Genomic DNA, 21293 nt, shown 5'->3' with positions numbered 1-21293 from the left:
TACAAATATACTTATACAATATTTATCTATTTTTCCACGATAAACTTTTATTGAGTACTAATCCAAAATCCTTAACACAATTACTCTTCTGTCTAGTTCATTTCATAAATGGTTTTTCACAATTGTGATTATCATTTAAGATCTTTATAAGTAAATCCCTCCTCTATGAATCATAAGACCTTGCCGTTTGTGAGGGGGCTTGAGTGCTCAGGGATACAGAGTAACTGGACCGAAGGTGCAACCATATCGGAGAGGTATCTGTTGAGAGCCAGACTAAGGAATGATTCCTGAAAGAGGGCAGCAGCTCTTTCAGTAGTTGTTAGGGGCGTGAGTCACAATGACTTAAACGGCCATATCAACATCACTCAGTCCTCTGAGCTGCTTTTTTTCCAAGAAAATGTGGCTCTCTGCATTTTCATATAGCAATAATGGAGGCGCCTTCCTTGGTAAAATATTCCGGAGGTAAACTAGTCCCCCGTTCGGATCTCCGGGTGGGGACTACTAAGGAAGGGGTCACCAGAAAATTAAAAAATAACATTCTACGAGTCGGAGTGTGGAATGTTAGAAGCTTAAAAAAGGTTGGTAGGCTAGAAAATTTAAAAAGGGAAGTGGATAGGATAAATGTGGATGTAGTAGGAATTAGTGAGGTTCGGTGAGAAGAGGAAGGCGACTTTTGGTCAGGTGATTTTAGAGTAATTAACTCAGCTTCAAATAATGGACAGGCAGGAGTAGGTTTCATAATGAACAAGAAGATAGGGAAGAGAGTAGAGTATTTCAAAACGCATAGCGATAGAATCACTGTAATAAGGATGAAATAAAACCTAAACCGACAATGATTGTTAACGTCTATATGCCTACAAGCGCCCATGATGATGATGAGGTAGAGTGTGTATACGAAGAGATTGATGAAGCAATTAAACACGTAAAAGGAGATGAAAATTTAATAATAGTTGGAGATTGGAATGTAAGGAAGGAAATATACTGGGTGAATACGGGCTGGGCAAAAGGAATGAAAGAGGGGACCAACTTATAGAGTTTTGCACAAAGTATAATTTAGTAATTGCAAACACCCAATTTAAAAATCAAAATAGAAGAATATACACTTGGAAAAAGCCAGGCGATACTACAAGGTATCAGATAGATTATATCATGGTTAAGCAAAGATTTAGAAATCAACTCGTTGACTGCAAAACTTACCCTGGAGCAGACATTGATAGCGACCATAATTTGGTGATAATGAAATGTAGATTGGGGTTTAAAAATCTGAAGAAAAGATGTCAGATGAATCGGTGGAATTTAGAGAAGCTTGAGGAAGAGGAGGTAAAGAAGATTTTTGAGGAGGACATCGCAAGAGGTCTGAGTAAAAAAGATAAGGTAGAAAATGTAGAAGAAGAATGGGAGAATGTTAAAAAGGAAATTCTTAAATCAGCAGAAGCAAACTTAGGCGGACTAAAGAGAACTGGTAGAAAACCTTGGGTTTCAGACGATATATTGCAGCTGATGGATGAACGTAGAAAATATAAGAATGCTAGTGATGAAGAAAGTAAAAGGAACTATCGGCAATTAAGAAATGCTATAAACAGGAAGTGCAAATTGGCGAAAGAAGAGTGGATTAAAGAAGTGTTCAGAAGTGGAAAGAGAAATGAACATTGGTAAAATAGACGGAGCATACAGAAAAGTTAAGGAAAATTTTGGGGTACATAAATTAAAATCTAATAATGTGTTAAACAAAGATGGTACACCAATATATAATACGAAAGGTAAAGCCGATAGATGGGTGGAATATATTGAAGAGTTATATGGAGGAAATGAATTAGAAAATGGTGTTATAGAGGAAGAAGAGGAAGTTGAGGAGGATGAAATGGGAGAAACAATAGTGAGATCTGAATTTAAGAGAGCATTAAAAGATTTAAATGGCAGAAAGGCTCCTGGAATAGATGGAATACCTGTCGAATTACTGCGCAGTGCAGGTGAGGAAACGATTGATAGATTATACAAACTGGTGTGTAATATTTATGAAAAAGGGAAATTTCCGTCAGACTTCAAAAAAAGTGTTATAGTCATGATACCAAAGAAAGCAGGGGCAGATAAATGTGAAGAATACAGAACAATTAGTTTAACTAGTCATGCATCAAAAATCTTAACTAGAATTCTATACAGAAGAATTGAGAGGAGAGTGGAAGAAGTGTTAGGAGAAGACCAATTTTGTTTCAGGAAAAGTATAGGGACAAGGGAAGCAATTTTAGGCCTCAGATAATAGTAGAAGGAAGATTAAAGAAAAAAAAAACCAACATACTTGGCGTTTATAGACCTAGAAAAGGCATTCGATAACGTAGACTGGAATAAAATGATCAGCATTTTAAAAAAATTAGGGTTCAAATACAGAGATAGAAGAACAATCGCTAACATGTACAGGAACCAAACAGCAACAGTCCTGGAATAGTCGCTTTAATATTGGAAGGACAGGTAGAAGGAAAAAATTGTGTAGGCAGGCCACGTTTGGAATATGTAAAACAAATTGTTAGGGATGTAGGATGTAGAGGGTATACTGAAATGAAACGACTAGCACTAGATAGGGAATCTTGGAAAGCTGCATCAAACCAGTCAAATGACTGAAAACAAAAAAAAAAATATGTAAATCAAAATTATAACAAAGCAAAAAGTTACATAAACACTTATATCATTACCAAAAGAAACGATATAACCAGAAAAAAGTGTAGAAATAAAAATCTTCAATACAGTTGGACCACGGATGGATCTTGTGGGACACTTCCTAACATTGCTGATTTTAACTACTTGATTATATTTGATGTATAAGATTTATGACACTTAAAAAATAGTACTCAGAATTCAGTTTACAAGATTGTTTATTAACAAGCTATGCCTTAATTGTTTACTAACAAGTGTCAAATAGAATATCCAAAAACAGAGCTACGGTTTTGCTTCTTAAAATTTCATTTAAACCGTGTTAAATGAAAGTTAATAGAAAGGAGACTTTGTAATAATAACCATTTATAACAATGTGATCTGCTCATACAGTCATCTCCTAATGGATGCTAAAGCATTTTAAATACCTTTGTGAACGTTTCTAGTTAGAAGCAAAATTTTACACTACCATGTTCTTCATATCTTTCATTTTTACTTTGTTAAGGATCTGATGAGAGGTTAGTACATGTTTATTCCAACTGTTGTAGCTTGCAACCTATCAATGGTAGTATGAGACATCAAATGGAGTGTTTCTGAAAACTGCCACGAGTCAGTGCCAGCCCACAGAACAACTGTTGTAACATGCTCTGTGCACTGATTGGCATAATATAACATAAGTTCAGTCTTTTTTTAAATAAACATAGTAGATTGCTTATGGCACAAAATCCTTCTAATTACCATTACATTAAGTAAATAAGTAATCAGATTAAAAATTATTTAAAAAAAAAAAAAAATTATGGTTTCCTTGAATTAAAATATTTAACTGGATCCACGTAAAAACAAAAAAATTATAACTAAATAAAGTAATAGTAAATGAATCTTACATTATTCAAAACAGTTTGAATTTCTGGTGTATAATTTAAAACTATGTCTGAATCTTCATCAGATGCTTCAGGTCCAAATTCGTAAACCTAAAAGAAAAAACAAACTAATGTAACTTATTTTTTATAATAATTATATTTAAATTTTAAAATTAAGAATAAATGACTAAAATTTTAACAATTAGCTATTCAATAGGGATACTGTAGAAAAAAAACTGAAGGGGATTGCCAATAAAAACCAATTTGAAAAACAGGAGAAAGATTACAACCACTACTATCACACTACCAAACCAACTTCTCTCATGTGCCAAAAATATCTTTAGATGCTACTGTACTTTTAACAAATATATTTTGGTTGTAGATGCATTAAAAATAAAATATGTATACTACTTAAAAAAATCAGTGAAGCATATTTAGGACTTACCAACAATTAGTTTCTGTCAAATTAAGAAAAACTATCAACACAATATTCATACACATAATGTAAAAGTAATATAAGTAATATAATGAAATTGTGAAGTATTTATAAAAAAAGTTCTTAATATTAAAAAAAAAATTAAATGATATTATTTATAAATAAAAATGCAAAAAGAAGGAATGACCAATTCTGTTTAAAAAATTTATTTACAATTCATTCATACAAACACATTACACTATAAATAATTTTTCTTTTTGGTACACAAAACTGATATAATTCTCAACATCTATCTTAATATTCATTCCAACATATATTTTTTTGTTGAATAACATTTAAAATAAAAATAAAATAACATATTTCTAATATTCTGTTTATGCTATTCTATTATTATGGACTTTGTACATTTGGTTCATGTTAAGTCATAAAAATGCAGAAAAGTATAACTATGAATTAATTATTCATTGTTGTGTTATTTGACTATAAGAAAGGGTTTATTATATGTACATTTCATATTATAATGACAAAATTTAGCTAACGATGTTATAATTAAAGGATTTTTTATTTTTAAACTTTTACTATTATTTTTCTTAAAATTATGGGATTATGTTCAAGGGCATAGAGAAATGGAATCTAATCATTACAAATGAATAAAATCTAATTTCTTAAGTATCACTGACAAAAAAAAATTTCTTCATAAATAATGTGTCACTAAAAAATAGTTTTCACTCATCTTAATGCTGCAGGGAATTATAAAAGCAAAATTGCTGCAACCCTTGAATTGACTGATTAATTCAGACTTTCTTCATAATTATATAAAAATTCAATAGTGTATCTTTTTTTAACATCTCATTAAATTTTTTTTAGATTTGCAGTGTTTAATGCCATTTATTCTATGATTATATTTGACAAGAATGATCTTTTCCGAGTCTCAGAAAATTGTGGCTGTAAGTTTCTGACATAGGATTTTGTTTCAACTTCTTAAGAAAATTTAAACAGCCATTGTATTTTCTGTTACTTCATCTCTATGAATATAATAGCCAATTTTCATTTCCAGCAATGATCTGGGAATGCAGTTAATTTTTATTCTGAGTTGCTGCTGAGATTTACCAGCTAAAGAATTATAAACTTTTCAGCAGTACCATTTACTACACAAGCTTTTAATACTTTTAGCTCAGTCAAATTAACATACATGATAGACCATTAATAATTTGGAAGGCAATTAAAAACCAATAGTGATAGTTTGCATTATTTTTTTCACAAAATAACCTATTATTACTGTAGAACGATAATGTCACTCCTTAACATGAATATTTATTTATTCTTAAACAGAAACATTACTGTAAAAATATATTGCATCTGCCCATGAATTTCTTTTTTCCTATCAAGAATCAGATTACAGATTGAACTGCAGTTGTGGGACTATTTATTTTAACATTGATTATAAATTTACCTAGTAGAACAGATAATATTTAATAAGAAAACTTACCACTTGTATGGAGAATTATGTTATTATACACTATCTTGATTTCAAGAATAAATAGCTTGAAAATTTAAAACATCTTCTTTAAAACACATTTCTTTACGTGTATCTAATCAAGACCATAATGGATAAAAGTAAAGAAGGTTTTCATGTTTTGAAGCAGACAAAAGGCATTTGCAAAAAAACTTACATAAAAGGCTGGTTACGGGAAAAAGTCTTAAGTTCCTAATGTTTAAGAAAATTATACTGAACTGGAATGCTGAAGATAGACGAGTCATAATGTAAACTCACATAACTGTTACAACAATTACAATAACCTTTGAGGTCAGGCTAAATAAAACGTACTTGTTAACCTACGTTAACCTCTCAGAAGATAGACCCAAAATTAAATGAAAACCGACTCATTTTTCAGAAATTACGATACAAAGACTAATTTTTGAAATTATGATAACTCTATTTCAATGCGAGACTATAGCAAAATTTATAAAAACAATTATATACATTCAGTTAGAAATACTGGGTGTGAATAAACATTCAGAGAAGAAAACTGTGCTTTTCTAATCAAATATGTGAGTTATTAAATAATTAGGCATAATCAAGTCTATTAAAAAAGAATTACAAGATAAATTTCACTTATCTTGTAACCTTTTCTTTTTAATTTTTTACATAGGCAGCTCTGATTCACAAATGCTTTGTGAAATAACTGACAAAACACAGTACGTGTTCTATATCTAGCTTACAGTCTGGATTTAATAGTATTTGAATTTCATCTATTTGGCGCACTAAAGAAGCCAAAGATTTTGGCAGCAGTAATAACCCATTGTGTATATTTCTTTGAATCATATTGTATCTTTTGATAAGTGACAATACTTTTCTTTTACAAATCACTGGTCTTGCACAAACTTTACTGTCTTTTTTTCAGGCAAGTTATTTGATGGTTTTAATTCATCTTTTTACAACAGGGGGATTTTTTACAAACCTTGAACTTGAATTCTTAATTAATGATAATTCTCATTAAGTCCTACTCTAGAAATCCTTTTTTCTTAACACAAATATAACCACTTCCAAATGGCATGGTTAACTTTCTTTTTATTATTAGATATTGTTCAATACTTAAACCAATTTTTAAGTTTGACTAGTCACAGTTTATTCCATCTTTACTGTATATTTTTTGTTGTAATCTTTTATTATTTCATTTTGAGTTTTATACTTCCAAGCATTTTATTGAAAATTAAAAATCAAATTAAGGATGGGCTAATAGAATTTAATTAATCAAACCTGAAAGAGAATAATTATTTAAAGTGTTTGTATAAGTTTACTAAGTCACACACTACACTGCACAGGGTGTCTGTGTACACCGCTGCTCAGGAAACTAGTCTTCAACATCTTTTGTAAGATTTTGTTTGCAAGAAACATATAAAATAGAAAATTATAAAATGCAGACTAAAGCTACTTATCAGATCTTTTGATGTTAATAAGCTATATATGTTCTTATTTGATTTCTTAAATCTAGCAGCCTCAACCAAAAATAATCACCTGACTGCAAAACTACTTTTTGATAAAATGCACTTATGGCTGAGATTCATAGAGACAATGTCAAGGATAAATTTAATATTCTGCAGAACTGTCCAAGATTTGACAACAGCGATAGTAAAAAAGAAAGACAAACAATGAATAGATTTTTTATTATCTCAAAAATCAGGGAAAATTATAAAACCAATTACAAACCTTTGGTATATTTAATTAGCGGCATTCAAAAGCCACTGTTCATTCAGTATTTATCTTCTAAAGCGGATCATTATAGAATTAAAATAATGCTCAGCGATAATGTGATGAATTACAAGATTGATGTGAAATCACATTTGATAAAGGGGGTGTACTTTCAATGAACCTAACGATGGATAATTGGTTTCATGAACTTTCTCTTAACAAAATCTTTTTTTTATAATAAGGCAAACTCAGTGTGATAGGAAGTATTAAAAAAAATAAATATGAATTGCTTTCAAAATCTATTTATCCAAAATCGAATCAAAGGAAATTAATTTGTTTATTTTTGTTCCAAAAAATGATGTCTCATTTACATCATGGTGAAACATCAGAATGTTTGAAGTTTCATCTGCTTATGAGGTTGTGTCGATAAATAATTGGTAAAAAAAAATGCAGTTAGTTCGTAATTATTAAAACAATAAAAGAGGGATCAATGATTTCAATTTGCCACAGCAGTAACTCTGGAAGAAGAACCAGAAAATGTACAATGGCCTATTTTTTCAATTTGTTAAATATCGCACATATACATGCCCTTGTTTTAACTCGCACTTTTTTGTCAGAAATAATAGAAAATGTTTTTCTAGATCAGAATTTTTGCTTTCGTTAAACAAACAAATATGTGAACCATTAGAAAGAGTACTTACTTGTGTTTTACAATTAGGAAAATTGTGGAAAAGCAAAAATTAAGCCCGACAATATGCAGGATTAGGTTGCAGATACTTCATAAAAAGTTAAAAATATTTACAAGAAATACTGTGCGTAGCAAGACTATAATAATTAATAAAAAAGTTGTTTTAATAGTAATTATTGTGTTAATCCATTACTATAAAAGAAATATTTTTTTTTTAAATTTTAGATAAGAAAATACTAATAGTAAAGATCAGACTTTTTAAAATGAAATCGAAGTCTATCCTTTCAATTATGTTTTAGGTTAATATAAAAATAATTATGATAAAGAATGAAAAATAAATGCCAAAGAAAAAGAAATATAAAATAAAGATTTGTCAGTAAATTTTGCCTGATGGTATGTGAGTAAACTTCATACATCTTTAATAATAATGGATAATTTGAAAAGTTTGTAATTAAGGATTAAAGCCTACCATAAAAGTGGCCGTGAGAGATGGACTGGCTTTAAGTTGCTCATTTGCAAGTCAAAAGTTACAGATATAATAATCTAATGTTTGTTGTAGAACATCAAACTTTAATAAAATCAAGAGAAAAAAATAAAAACCTCCAATGAGGCTTATAATAAGTTTTCTTTGTTCTCTTTAATGTTTCATGATAAAGTGGTTCCATAAAATATACCCTTCAAATAATCATGGGATAATATATACAGACTACACTAAAATATATAAACATGTGTAAAGAGCATCTTAGGCAGTGTTAATTTTCTGGGTAAGGTTAAGCTCGAAATGTTAGGATAAGTTTACGGCAATAATATGAGCAATAATATGAGGATGGAGTTAAGTTTATGTTAGTATTATTTTAAAACAAAACAAAAATACTGTGTGGTTATGACTGCTTTGAGAAAAGTGTCTACCACTCATACTGTATCATGTACAATTATTTCTCATGAAATATAATACAAATCTATTGTTTAATCAGTTAATGAATTTTTTTATCATATAAACTGATTACTACTGCAAGTAATAAAAAGGTTTAAGATTTATAAGAATGCAAGGTACTTTTAAGTTTTTTAAAATTCTTCCTGTGCTGCACTACTTCAAGTTTTGAAAACTTTCTTAGGATCATTTCAATTCGATTACATTGAAATTTAAGGATTTTCTTTGGTAAATCATATGACTGAATCCTAGTAAGGTTTAAATCCTAGTAAAGGTACATTACTTTTATAAGGATTTGAACACTAGAAGTGGAAACCAGTGAACATTGGTGGTTGAAATTCAATTAATCAAACACCTAAGGAATGGTCGGCTTGAGTCTGTAGAAGACTACACCTCATTTCATTATGGATTATGACAGGTTAGTTTATTGTTCACAAGTTGTAAAGATTAATGTGCATATTAGGAACAGAAAATAAAATTAATAAGAACTAATCTAAGATAAAAATTGGTGTAAACCACATTTTCAACTGGTTTACTCTTTGTATAGGCATGTTTAAACAAAGAAAATACAATGCCTGATTAAGTGGTGAACTAGTTACGAGGAAGTTATATCAATAGTGTTTTTGGTTTTTCTCAGTGATCATCTGATGTTTTTCCTATATTTCAGTTTTTTATCATTTTAATGTAAATATTTGTAAAGGTAATTACAATGCAAGTACCTTTTTCCTAGTGACAAAACAATTACAGCATGAATAAACAAGAAATTCAAAAGTTCTTGCCCAGTGATATGTTGAGTAGCAAAACATGTACTTTATAAGTCACTGGATGGACGTCTTTATAGACTGATATAGGCTTTTGTTATATGGTGGAGGGTTGGGTTATAGCAAAACCCAATATTATATCATAAAATTAATCTTAACTATCTGAAAATTATATAATATTATGCAAAAGTATTTTGTATAGAAGAAAATAAAGGAGATAAAAAACTCTTGCACAGTTCTGTGCAAGAAGACTGACTTTTTGTTTCTGACGCTCTTACTATTTTGCAATTCAACTCACTGATTTTAGAGTACAATGCACTATTTACATTTGATTAACAAGTACACCCTACACACAAACACCAAGTTTAAACTCACTTGCCACTATGACTTACTGCTTAAGTGCATATGAAAAATGCACCAATAAAAAGTTGTCGACATTAAATTGAGTGTAACTCAAGAACGACATAACCAATCTTCATCAAATTTTCACATGCACAACTTCAGATACACTAGTACAGCACAACTAAATTTCAATGAAATTTATCCAGTAGTTTCGAAGATTTTCGAGCCACAAATTTTATACATAGGCATAATTATATAACTACTAAGTTACTAAACAAATATACAATATAAGAAAATTATAATTAATGTGAATGGTATTTTCATACATCTCATACTTCAAAACATAAAGGAAGTTCAATTTCACTACCCAATCCCACCATATGACCAAAACTAATACTGTACTTTTCTTCAAAAAGTCGGTAAAAATATTAATTTATCTTAGTAATAAATAAATAAATTTGTTCCATAAATTACTCACATTAAGATTAATAAATAAAAACATGATCAGTAATAACATGCTTTTTACAAAACCTTTCCAATGATCTTGTGACAAAGTTCAGAGTTTATACATCGATTCTACGGTATTTTATTAACAATTAAATTTTATTTATAATTATACTGTTATTTCTTAAATTTTAGTTTCCACACCTGAAAAAAATGTGAAGTCTCATTTACAGTGGGTGGACTACTGCTTTATACTTTTAATTTACAAAACTAAGCTGTAATGTAGATATACAGCTTATCCTAATACCTCTTCCTTCATTGCTATTCAGATAACCTGAAGCTCGAATCATCAAACATTGTTTAACATGGTGATTAATTAGGACAGCTGAGAGAACAGTAAGATAGTAATGACAAAGAAAGGGGAATCCTAGACTTGCCTTCACCAATAACTAAGTGCAAACTTAAAAAAAAAATACAAGTAGTACTATAATCACAAAAAAATCTTCATTGTAGACTTTCTAATCACTGCAAGTATTATGTATAAAAATTTTTTCTATTTAGTGTTTTAAAGAGCACATGGTGTCATAAGAACAAAAAAAAACTTAGCACACCATTAATAAATGCTAATATAAATATTTCTAATCAAAATATTACAGGGGAAGTAATACTTTCCTTTTAATATCAACATTAAATAGAGATTATTCACTTTTATAAAGTTTTCAATAACCATTAATAAATACATTAAGTTAGTTTTAAACTGGTTTTAGGGTCATGGCAAACACCTTTACAAAATATCAGTATCTAATAATCACATAGCCAAAGTAAAAAAAGTTAAACAAGCAATAATTCAAAATAAATAAAAAATTACCATAAAAGGAAAATGAAAAAAAAAACAGAATAAAAATCAATAAATTTTATTAAAAAGCAAAAAACAAATACAAAATGCAACTCGCATGCACTTAAAATTAATATAAAATTTGAAATAAAAAATAACACTAAGATAAAATAAATAAAAAATGTAATACTGATAAATATCTATGGTTTAAAACCTCAATAAAAGTAAAAACTAATCATTAAAAACATAATTACATTAAAAAAAACAACAAACAAACAATAGAGTAATAAAACAAAACAGTTTTATAATTTGAAACTGGCTTATCAAGATTAATATAACATAATATTCTTCAGAAAATGAATAAGATGATTAGAGTAGACTAAAGTAATCCAACCATCTTAAGATAAAAAATTTAAAAAATCTTGAATGAAAAAAAATTCACTGTCAATCAACAAATAGATTTTTTAATTATATCAGGAATCAGTGCCCTGACATTAGAAACCTGAAGATGGCATACGATTCTTGTACTTTACAGCCTAAGTACATCTAACTGAACACATACCAGAAAAAAAATAAAGTTTTTTTGGAACTATCTTAACTAAATTGAATATATTATTGAAAATTGTAATATTAAATCCACAGAAACAGTTGACAAACAAACTTACAAATGATGTTTATCTCTGCAATGGAAATTAATCATACAATGAAAGAACATTATTTACTTTTAAGGGAAAACACAATCCTGATGTGATTTTTGAATATCAAAGTTTAACTACACTTTTTATTCTTGCTGATTTCTGTTTATTTATATCTTTTTATTCGAGAGAAATTCTTGTAGTTTAATAGAATGAATTTATAGTGTTACTATTTTTTAAGCTGAAATTGGATGTTTTACTAAAACCTGAAACAATTGAAATTTTTGTGTTTTCAAGCGTGTTACTTAAGTCAATTCAAAAAAAAATTAGGAACTGCCGTTTGGAATTAAAATTTGCAAGTTAAATAAATAAAAAATTGTTCCAAGACTATTAGTCTTGACATTTTGAATGCAATTAATACAACTTAAAAAGGGCTAAATTTAAAACTGAAGTTAAATCTATGAAATAAAACATAATTAGCACCATTTTAGAAATATTTACCACAGTTACTTCATTTTAATGGAAAATCCAGTAAAACACCCATTCAAAAGTAAAGATAATTTTTCAAACAGCATAATATACATTTTAAAAGTGTACGTATCCTTTTTACAAAAAGATGTACATACTCGCATGCAAACTTTATAGTGCACAAAAGAATTTATTTTATTTTTAGATTGACCATTTTTGTAAAACTTTCTTTTGGTGATCCCAAAACAACTAACCTTCTACTTCAGATATATATATAGGCATGCTTGTGCACAGTTTTTCTTAATATTAACAATTTTGTTTTAATCAGGTTAGATTTCTGAGATTACTGTAATTAAATATTATTTACTTACTAATAAATTAATTGACAAATAATGTCACATGCTTAATCATTTATGGTGCATTAATATAACATAAAACATGTATTCACAAATATTATAAATAATATTACATAATGAACAATAAACCTGAAATCTGGTATGACTTCTAATAAATAAAATTGTTATATAAAATCTGAAAATCTAACAAAAATAAATATGTTACAAAATATTTTTTTTTTTTTTTGTCTTCAGTCATTTGACTGGTTTGATGCAGCTCTCCAAGATTCCCTATCTAGTGCTAGTCGTTTCATTTCAAAATTTTAAGTCGTTTCATTTCATTTTACAAAATATAACATTTAATTATTATTAGAAGAATAATGATTAACAAAGTCTCAAATTAACTTCATATTAACTTAAGTATTGCTTTATATAATTTAAATTCACTAAAACTATACACATACCAAGTGGAAAAAAACAATGTCAGCACTTTTATCTTAAATATTGGTTACGCTACCTTTACAAGCCTAATTATGGTTTAGCAGTTGTTCTTAGGCCGAACACGTATGAATCAATGCAGTTAATTAAAGCAAGAAAAAACTGATGACTACCAAAGTTAGTAAAGACATTTTGTCGGCAGACTTTTTGAAGCTGGATATGACAATAGCTGTAGACATTTATTATAAAACATTAAAAAAAACTTAGAATGATAAGGAATAAATGGCAAGGGATGCTACCAAAAGTAATCTTTTTTTGCATGAAAATGTATGAGGCGCATGAAGGATTTACAAAACAAGTTTAAGTAGCAGATTTTTTACAATCTCCCTTACAGCCCTGAATTGGCAGTTTGATTTTCATCTGTTCACAGAATTTTAGAACTGGTTGGGGTATTCATCAATACTTCAAGGCACATGGATGGCTGGAGTCAACCAACAGAATAATAAATGGACATAGCTGATGGGGATTTTGTTGACAATTAATACAAGTATGGATGTAACTTTGTATATAGAAAATATAAAAAATTTTTTTTGTTTATTTTTATTATTTGATTCAAGTTTAATTCTAAACAGTCCTTGTACATTACATAGTAATTAGAATTACTCTAGTCACAGTAAAAAAAAAGATAATAAATTACTTGAAACATGTAACAAAAAAATTGTATGAAGAAAACAAGGAAAAGTTATTAAATGGAATAGTTGATTTTAAGATAACTTTGGTTTTCTATGAAAATCAGTTTAATTAAAACACGACTAACATAAATAAGTTAAGAAAGAACCCAGTAAATCCCATGTAAAACAATGAATAAATTTCTGGCTGAAACCTTAATGTGTAAATCTGTTTATTTTTTATCACTGTGAACATAAAAAGCTAAAAATTAAAATTACATTCTAAAATGTTTTCTAATAGAATAGTTGTAATTAATTTTTAACATCTCTACTATACTACAATTAAAAAATAAAATATATATTTTTAAATATTCTATTATCATCATCAATCCCCTGCAAACATAGATAATAAACAAGTTTTAGTGTTCACTATCAGAAAAATTAAAAAATTTCATAGCTAAAGACATTTTAAATATACATTTGGATTTTGACAATGAAAAAATTCTGAATTTTGACAGAAACAATTCATGTTATTTTGTCATTAATAAAATGTGCAATTATACTGGCACTGTGCATCCTTATTGAATTTACAAACAATATGAATGTATAAGAAAATAATTTAATCTGCTTATAAAAAAGAAATTAATAAAAGAGAACAGCTCTTCTAAATAAGCTGCTCTCTTGCACACACTTATAACCTGGCCCTATCCATAGAAAAATAAGGTGAGTAGGAAAAAATAGGCTGAATTTATATTTTAAAATAAAAAAATAAAAATAAAAAAAACATTTAAAAACTACATCTAAATAAATAATGCAAAATATGTATTCTATATACATAGCCAAGAGAAAATAAAAATGTAATTAGTCCAAAAAAATTTCAATTTATTTTTAAAACTGTTCAACTATTATATTGTTTGAAGTAGAATTCTATTGTATATTGAGATAATGTATTGAAAATATAAGGGCAGAGAGACAGCCTGGCTACACTTCATTCAAATCAAAACATGGAGAAAAAAGTAAAGAAATTACCTAACTGGTACTCAACGTAAATAAATATGTAATGTCATTATCTCCCTCTAACAACTGGGTAATCAATATACAGCTGATCTTTCATCTCCTTTCAAACACCTTTTTGAATGATTGACAATACTAGATTGTTAAAGGCAATTTTCAACAACTTTTAAAGGCTTACAATAATATCTGAGGTGAAATGAGCACTTCATTATAAAAATTTCAATAGTAATCCTCTTTAAAAGTTTAACATGTACATTTTATTCATACAAATTAAATATACAGAGAGGAAAACTGCTCCACTGATTTATGAGAAGTTGAGACAAGCAAATGCTTAACCAAGTCACATCTAGCATGCTCACATTAATATCAAAACAAGGTATGTAATTTAAGTATAATTTAAATAATGAATTTTAATTGTTTAGCTAAAAAGGTTATTATTTATGTATTATAAATATTGTTGCATTTCTATGTTTGGATATGGTTTAGAAAAATAACTTTTCTTTTAATTATCACTACCAAGTATCTTGGGTTGAAAGATGGATTTGCAGATCTACAGCATCTAATCAAAATTTAATTCCATCTTGAAACATAAGCTTCATTATTATTTATTATCATAAGAAATTAAAATGTATTATGAAAATTATTGCATCTAATAAAATTTATAAATAACTATACGCATAGTAGACTTTATAATGCCTACAGTATTAATATAACATTTGTAGTAGCATCTCTTATTATAACAGAGAAAGAAATCACAGAAGAAAAACAATTAATTTCTAATAATCATTGCAACAATAATACTAAAATGAAAGATTAACTTTCTAACTTAAAAAATAATACATATTTTGTATATACTAATAATAAATAATATTATTATTATTTATAACAATAAAAACTTATACTTAATTTATTATTTTATATGAATAATTTGTTCTTATTCTTTTATAATTAATCGATATGGATAAGGTAATTACTTAAACTTCTGGAAAAGTAACAAATGTAGATCATAGATGTAGACCAATAAATCAGTGAAAGTTAAATTCATTAATTCAACACAAAGTGTAGGCCTGAATGAAAGTGTGGATTCTGTTCACGTAATTAATGAAAGGAAAGGCAAAGGATTACAATTCTATACAGTTAATTAAGAATTAATTTAGTTGGTTAATTAATTGACTATTGTTAACTTCTTGGGAGCAGTTTATATGCCTTTATTCCAGAACATATCATGTGCACATCAGAACTTCAGAATTCTAAAAATATTAAATCTCTATATAATACAAAAATTTTCACCCTCTTTTTATAGAGAAAGTTTCATTTTGAATAAAATCTAATGCTCCTTTTACAATGATTTACAAGAGCGACAAGTAAATATGTATGTCAATATTTTCATTACAATTTTGGGTATATATAACACATGTATGTCTACATTTTGTTTTAAGTGAAGCTACAAATAATATTGTTTACATATTTGATCAAGAATGCAGTATTTTAATCTAAAAAAATAATAAATTATATTGCCACATAAGACAGATTAAAGATTTCTCCTTATAGGCATAAAACACATTGTCCAATTTTTGCAATAAAAAAAAGAAAGGTAAACATAAAAACTAAATTAATGTAAAGGTTATTCAAAATAATATACTTTAAAGCAGAAATCTTAATAAAGTAAGTTTAATGAACAATACTGTTGAGAAAAAAATAAAAAGAGACCTCAGCCCTCTCCAAAACTTTACTGCTGTGATGTGGTGTCTATTGCTTCTAAAGTACACATACTAGAATTTCTTGATTTGCACTAATATATTAATATACATATTATATATATGCAATATGACATGTAACTTCTGCATAACATTGTGATAATATTAATAAAAAACAAGTTTTCATTAAATTTTTAGAAGAATCTTACCATTAGTAGACTATTTTTAGATAGTGTTTGAACAAACAAAACCATTATTGAATTAAAAGGGCAATAAAAAAAATCCAAATTTCAAAATAATTATACAAAAGGAGACTAGATGAAGTTTCCATTATTTTTTTCTCACTCTTACCAAATCGTGAAGTGCTAACTGTCCATGTGCTAAAACATGCATAATAATGTGCGGTTAAAAATCTGAACCACAACTACATAAGTGATCCCAGACATTTTATAAAATGTACAAGACTATATCAAACTAAAACAAAATTAAAAAAAGATAAAATATAATAATATAACATACAAAACAAATAAATTACAAGCACACAATATTATTATCAGTAATACACAGAATTAAATCAATACAAATAGAATGCTAAAAATAAAACTAGGAAATTAAATTTTCTTTCCCCATGATCAATAACTACAAATAGAACTTTCATGCTAAAATTAATATTATACATGAATGCATAATACATTTAAGAAATAATACCTGTAATAAATCTTTTCCCCCTTTTTTTAATTAAAACTTTAAATAAAAATAATTTATATAAGCAGCAATATAATTCTATTAAAATTGAAAACATCTTTGTCTTTTAAATTAAACAAATTTTACCATTATTGTCATCACTAGTTCCACGTTAAAATACAAAATATCAATTTTACCTAACATAAAACTATTAAAATTATAAACAAAACGTATCTAAGAGAAAACAACAGTAAGAAAAAAGAAACAGCAAATACAGAAAGTAAATAAGGCTAAACTAACATAATGAAACTGTCTAAGAGACCATATTATGATAATAAATCTAACTAAAAGAAAAACATACAATAATGGATTAAAGCAGAAATGAGATCATTTAAAAAAGTAAGCTACTGCTGAAACAAAGTAATACTTGATCACGAGTACATAAAAAAGAAATTAAATTTGCTACTACTAATAATAATAAAAAATAAAGCTAATAAAAATTGTACAAATTATGTTAATGTGTAATGATGATGGATCATTTATTAAAGAATTGTTTAGAGAATTACTTACACAGCAATTTAATAAGCTAAAAATCATACTATATTAATAAGATTACATAGGGTCACAAAGTACTGCATAGAGATCAAGTAAATATTACTAACTCTAAATGTAAATATGCATTTCAATAGTTTGGTAAACTGTATTCTTGAATGATACTGTTTACACTTTTATTGTTAAACATCTCTAGCCCTTTAATTTTATTACAGTTGGGTTTCAAACTTTTAATATTTTTCTTGGCATTGTTATTGATTATTAGCCTTTTCTTATTTTGAATCATTAGGAAACAATTTTATAAATCAATGTCAAATATTTATCAGATAATTCTTGGACTCTGTTTCTTTCAATTGTTTATTATAAAACAGTAATAAATCTAGTTTTCTTAACTAAATGCGGCTACTGCTACAGATAACAAAATTAAAAATTACATTTATGTTGATTTAACTGTTCCAAACTCTTTCCAGTGAACCAATGTGGGGTAACTAGTCACATAATCTATATTCAAGAATACATAAACTCAATCTTGCGTTGTGATCCGACCTAGACTCCTAGTCTGTATCAACAACACTGAGATGGAAGCTGCCATGTATTTAACAAAATATATTTAAATGTATCTTAAATGTAGCTGCCATGTATTTAGCAAGGAGATTATTTAAATAATCTCCTTGTGGAAAACTGTAAAATTAGTTTTTATGTATTCTACATACGTTAAATATCAGTATCCAGCAGATGCTTAGAAGGTATTTAATATTCTAAGGATAAATAATTTTGCCATTTATTACTTAATTGGTGAGTAAAGATAAGATCCTACTAAATGTTAAAACACTTGTTATATTTGGGAATGAGTCAATGAGTCATTTGGGAATCTAACCTTGCTTAGAAAAAAAAATTGTCTTCCATTATAACTTTTTCTTACTCCATCTGACCCTTAACACTATAGACTGCTTGATGTTTGTAATGCTAATTCATCACATTAAAATAAACATGGAAGTACTTTTAAATAAAAAGCATGAAATGAAATACATTCATATGAGAATGATTTTGGTCAAATAATGCAATATACTAAACTGTATTATTAAGAAAATATATAAGTAAAATCCGGAAACCCATATGGCCACTATGTAACAAAGAAAGTACCTGATCAGGTGGACTTTGGTAAGGTTTACGTGAAAATTATTTTACATCCCTTTGAGCAGTGTAAAAAAAAGCTTTTGTATAAGTATAAGAACAGAAATAAATGAAATGGTACGAACCACCTAGAAATTTTAATTAAGCAAGGATAATAATTAATTAAATAAGGTCTTATCCACACTTCATAATATATGGATAATGTAGTAAACATGATTTCCATCATCATGCAACAACACAAAGTTATATATAATTGACCCTGAATGCGCCTGTTACTCATTAGTAACCATTATATAGTTATTAGTGAGTAATACAGAGAATAGTTATAAAAGTTACACATAGAACTTTTTTTTCACTATCAAGAGTCAGAAGATAAACTTATGTATCTTCTATATGTAGACTTATGTATCAGTTAAATTTAATTTAAATAAATAACCTTCAAAACTCCAGAGAAATCAGTAATACGACCATTATTGACAACTAAGTGTTTCAATTACTTGGTATGCTTTCATAAGGTATGCATTTATGACAATGTAAAAAAGAGTGAGTACATTTCAGGTAATATGTAAAGATACAGAAAGGATTTAGGGAACATGCCAGAACAAAAACTGTAATAATATTTTTAAATAATATAATAAACTCTTTCCTAAGGAAATTAAGCATGCATGAATTATTATGAGAAATTAGGAAAAGTAACATTCAGGCTGCTGAGATAAGATTCTTTTTCATCGATAAGATTTAGGGTAAAAATATACGAGCAGAGTTGAATACTTATAGAAAGATCATCTAAGCAGAACATACAATAATAGAATACAAGATATATGTAATCTTGAAATTTTACAAATGTAAAATTCTAGTAATGTTAACAACCAGCAATTTTAAAACAACTATAATATCGATGACAACCAGAGAAACATATCTCCAAAAATGAGTTTTTCGGTTTTATACTGATATATGTTATTCTTTACATGCTATTTAGTAACAGAACGACATATCTCCACCATTATTATAAAGAAAGTTTTTAGAATTATGTTTTATATAAAATTTTCTTGCTTTTAGACCTATAAACATAGTTCTTTGTTTATTTAACCTTGATCAGTGTGGAATATTTTAACATTTAGAGGAACGTATGTGATGATACGTTTCTCCAGTGCTGAGGAAATGCAGAGTTAAGTTTATGTTTTGTTCAGAACCATATAAAATCAAGTAACAATAGGTTTATCTGGCACTAGCAAAACTATTACTTCAAGTTATTTTATTGTGATATATATTAAATCTGTACAAGATAATATCAGTAGTAAATAATATCTATAATCTGTTGGAAATAATATGCTACAGTGTATACACATGTATAAATGTATTAATATAAAATCAACTATTAAGCATTCAATTTGTTTGCTTTGAAAATTTGTACACTAAAATTTATTTTCTATAAAAATGCTTTGTAGAATATAAACTTAAATCATCAGTGTAGAAATTCTTTTTCTTTAATATTTTAAATATAATGAAGTTAGCCTCATACGAAAAAGTTGATTTCTTTAATTCATCTTTGAGACAGTTCATTATATTACAGTGTTTGGCATATATATATATATATATATATATATATATATATTACAACACAAATCTTTTGCTTTCAGATTAAGACCTTAAAGCATTCATTAATATTATCAGTTACAAGTGATACAGATCACTGGAAAAGATATACAAAAGTGCTTTAAATTTTTATGTGCTTGTATAATGTTTTGTGGCTACTTGGCGGCAGATATTCAATGGAGCTTCATGCGAAATACATTTTCAATGATGTAACGCAAAATCTGCATTTTCAATAACATATTTTTGTTAAAATAAATGGCTTGTTCTGTATTTTGTTTAATAAATAGATGGATTATGTTACAAATAAATGCGTTATTTGTTTTTTTTCTCTTCTTGATGTGACTGATCATCAACATTTAAAATTTATGAGAATGAAACTGATTGCAGTTCATCTTTAAACCTAGAACAAATGGAGGTTGTTGAACGAGTAGAGAAGCAAATGAACTTAGTGATTCTTTGGATGACTACCATCCTCTGAAAATTCTCCTGCTTCTTCAACATTTGATGATAATTTGAAGCTTAATCCTAGGAGGCACACCAGTGTTGTAGCACCCCAGTAGTGTTTTGAATTCCCACCAGGGGTGCTGTATACGCTCTGGTGCCATGATGTTTTGTGTATTCTCAGTTGATGTGGTTATGCTTACATATGCTTTTCTAATTTTAGAATTATTTCTGAGATTATTGTGGTATTTTTGTGATTTGGTGTGCTGTAGAAGAACCCCTTGTGTGCTTTACAGAGTGTTGGATGAAAGATTCAAGATATTTGTTTTTTTTATTGTATTAGTGCAATTAGTTAAATTTCATGATGGATAAATGTAATTCTTCTTCCAGTAGGTTTAATGTCTTCATCCAGTGTAATTTAGACATCAAAGAAGAGTTCAGTAGTGAAGAAAATATTAGTGAGTGTGAAGACATCACTGAAGAACACAATTACAT

The 21293-nt window shown here is 27.7% G+C and overlaps 1 protein-coding gene across 2 annotated transcripts in view; it reads right to left on the bottom strand.

The window, feature by feature from the left end:
• LOC142327011 (uncharacterized) overlaps positions 1 to 21293 on the bottom strand; it is a 96653-nt gene that overhangs the window by 26453 nt on the left and 48907 nt on the right. For both annotated transcript variants that reach the window (XM_075369764.1, XM_075369765.1), the window contains exon 15: positions 3531 to 3617. In XM_075369764.1, coding sequence (XP_075225879.1) covers positions 3531 to 3617 — 87 coding nt within the window. The remainder of the gene's footprint in view (positions 1 to 3530; positions 3618 to 21293) is intronic.

Source organism: Lycorma delicatula, chromosome 6 (genome assembly GCF_047948215.1).
Source record: "Lycorma delicatula isolate Av1 chromosome 6, ASM4794821v1, whole genome shotgun sequence".
NCBI lineage: Eukaryota > Metazoa > Arthropoda > Insecta > Hemiptera > Fulgoridae > Lycorma > Lycorma delicatula.
This window is presented reverse-complemented; position numbering and strand designations above follow the sequence as displayed.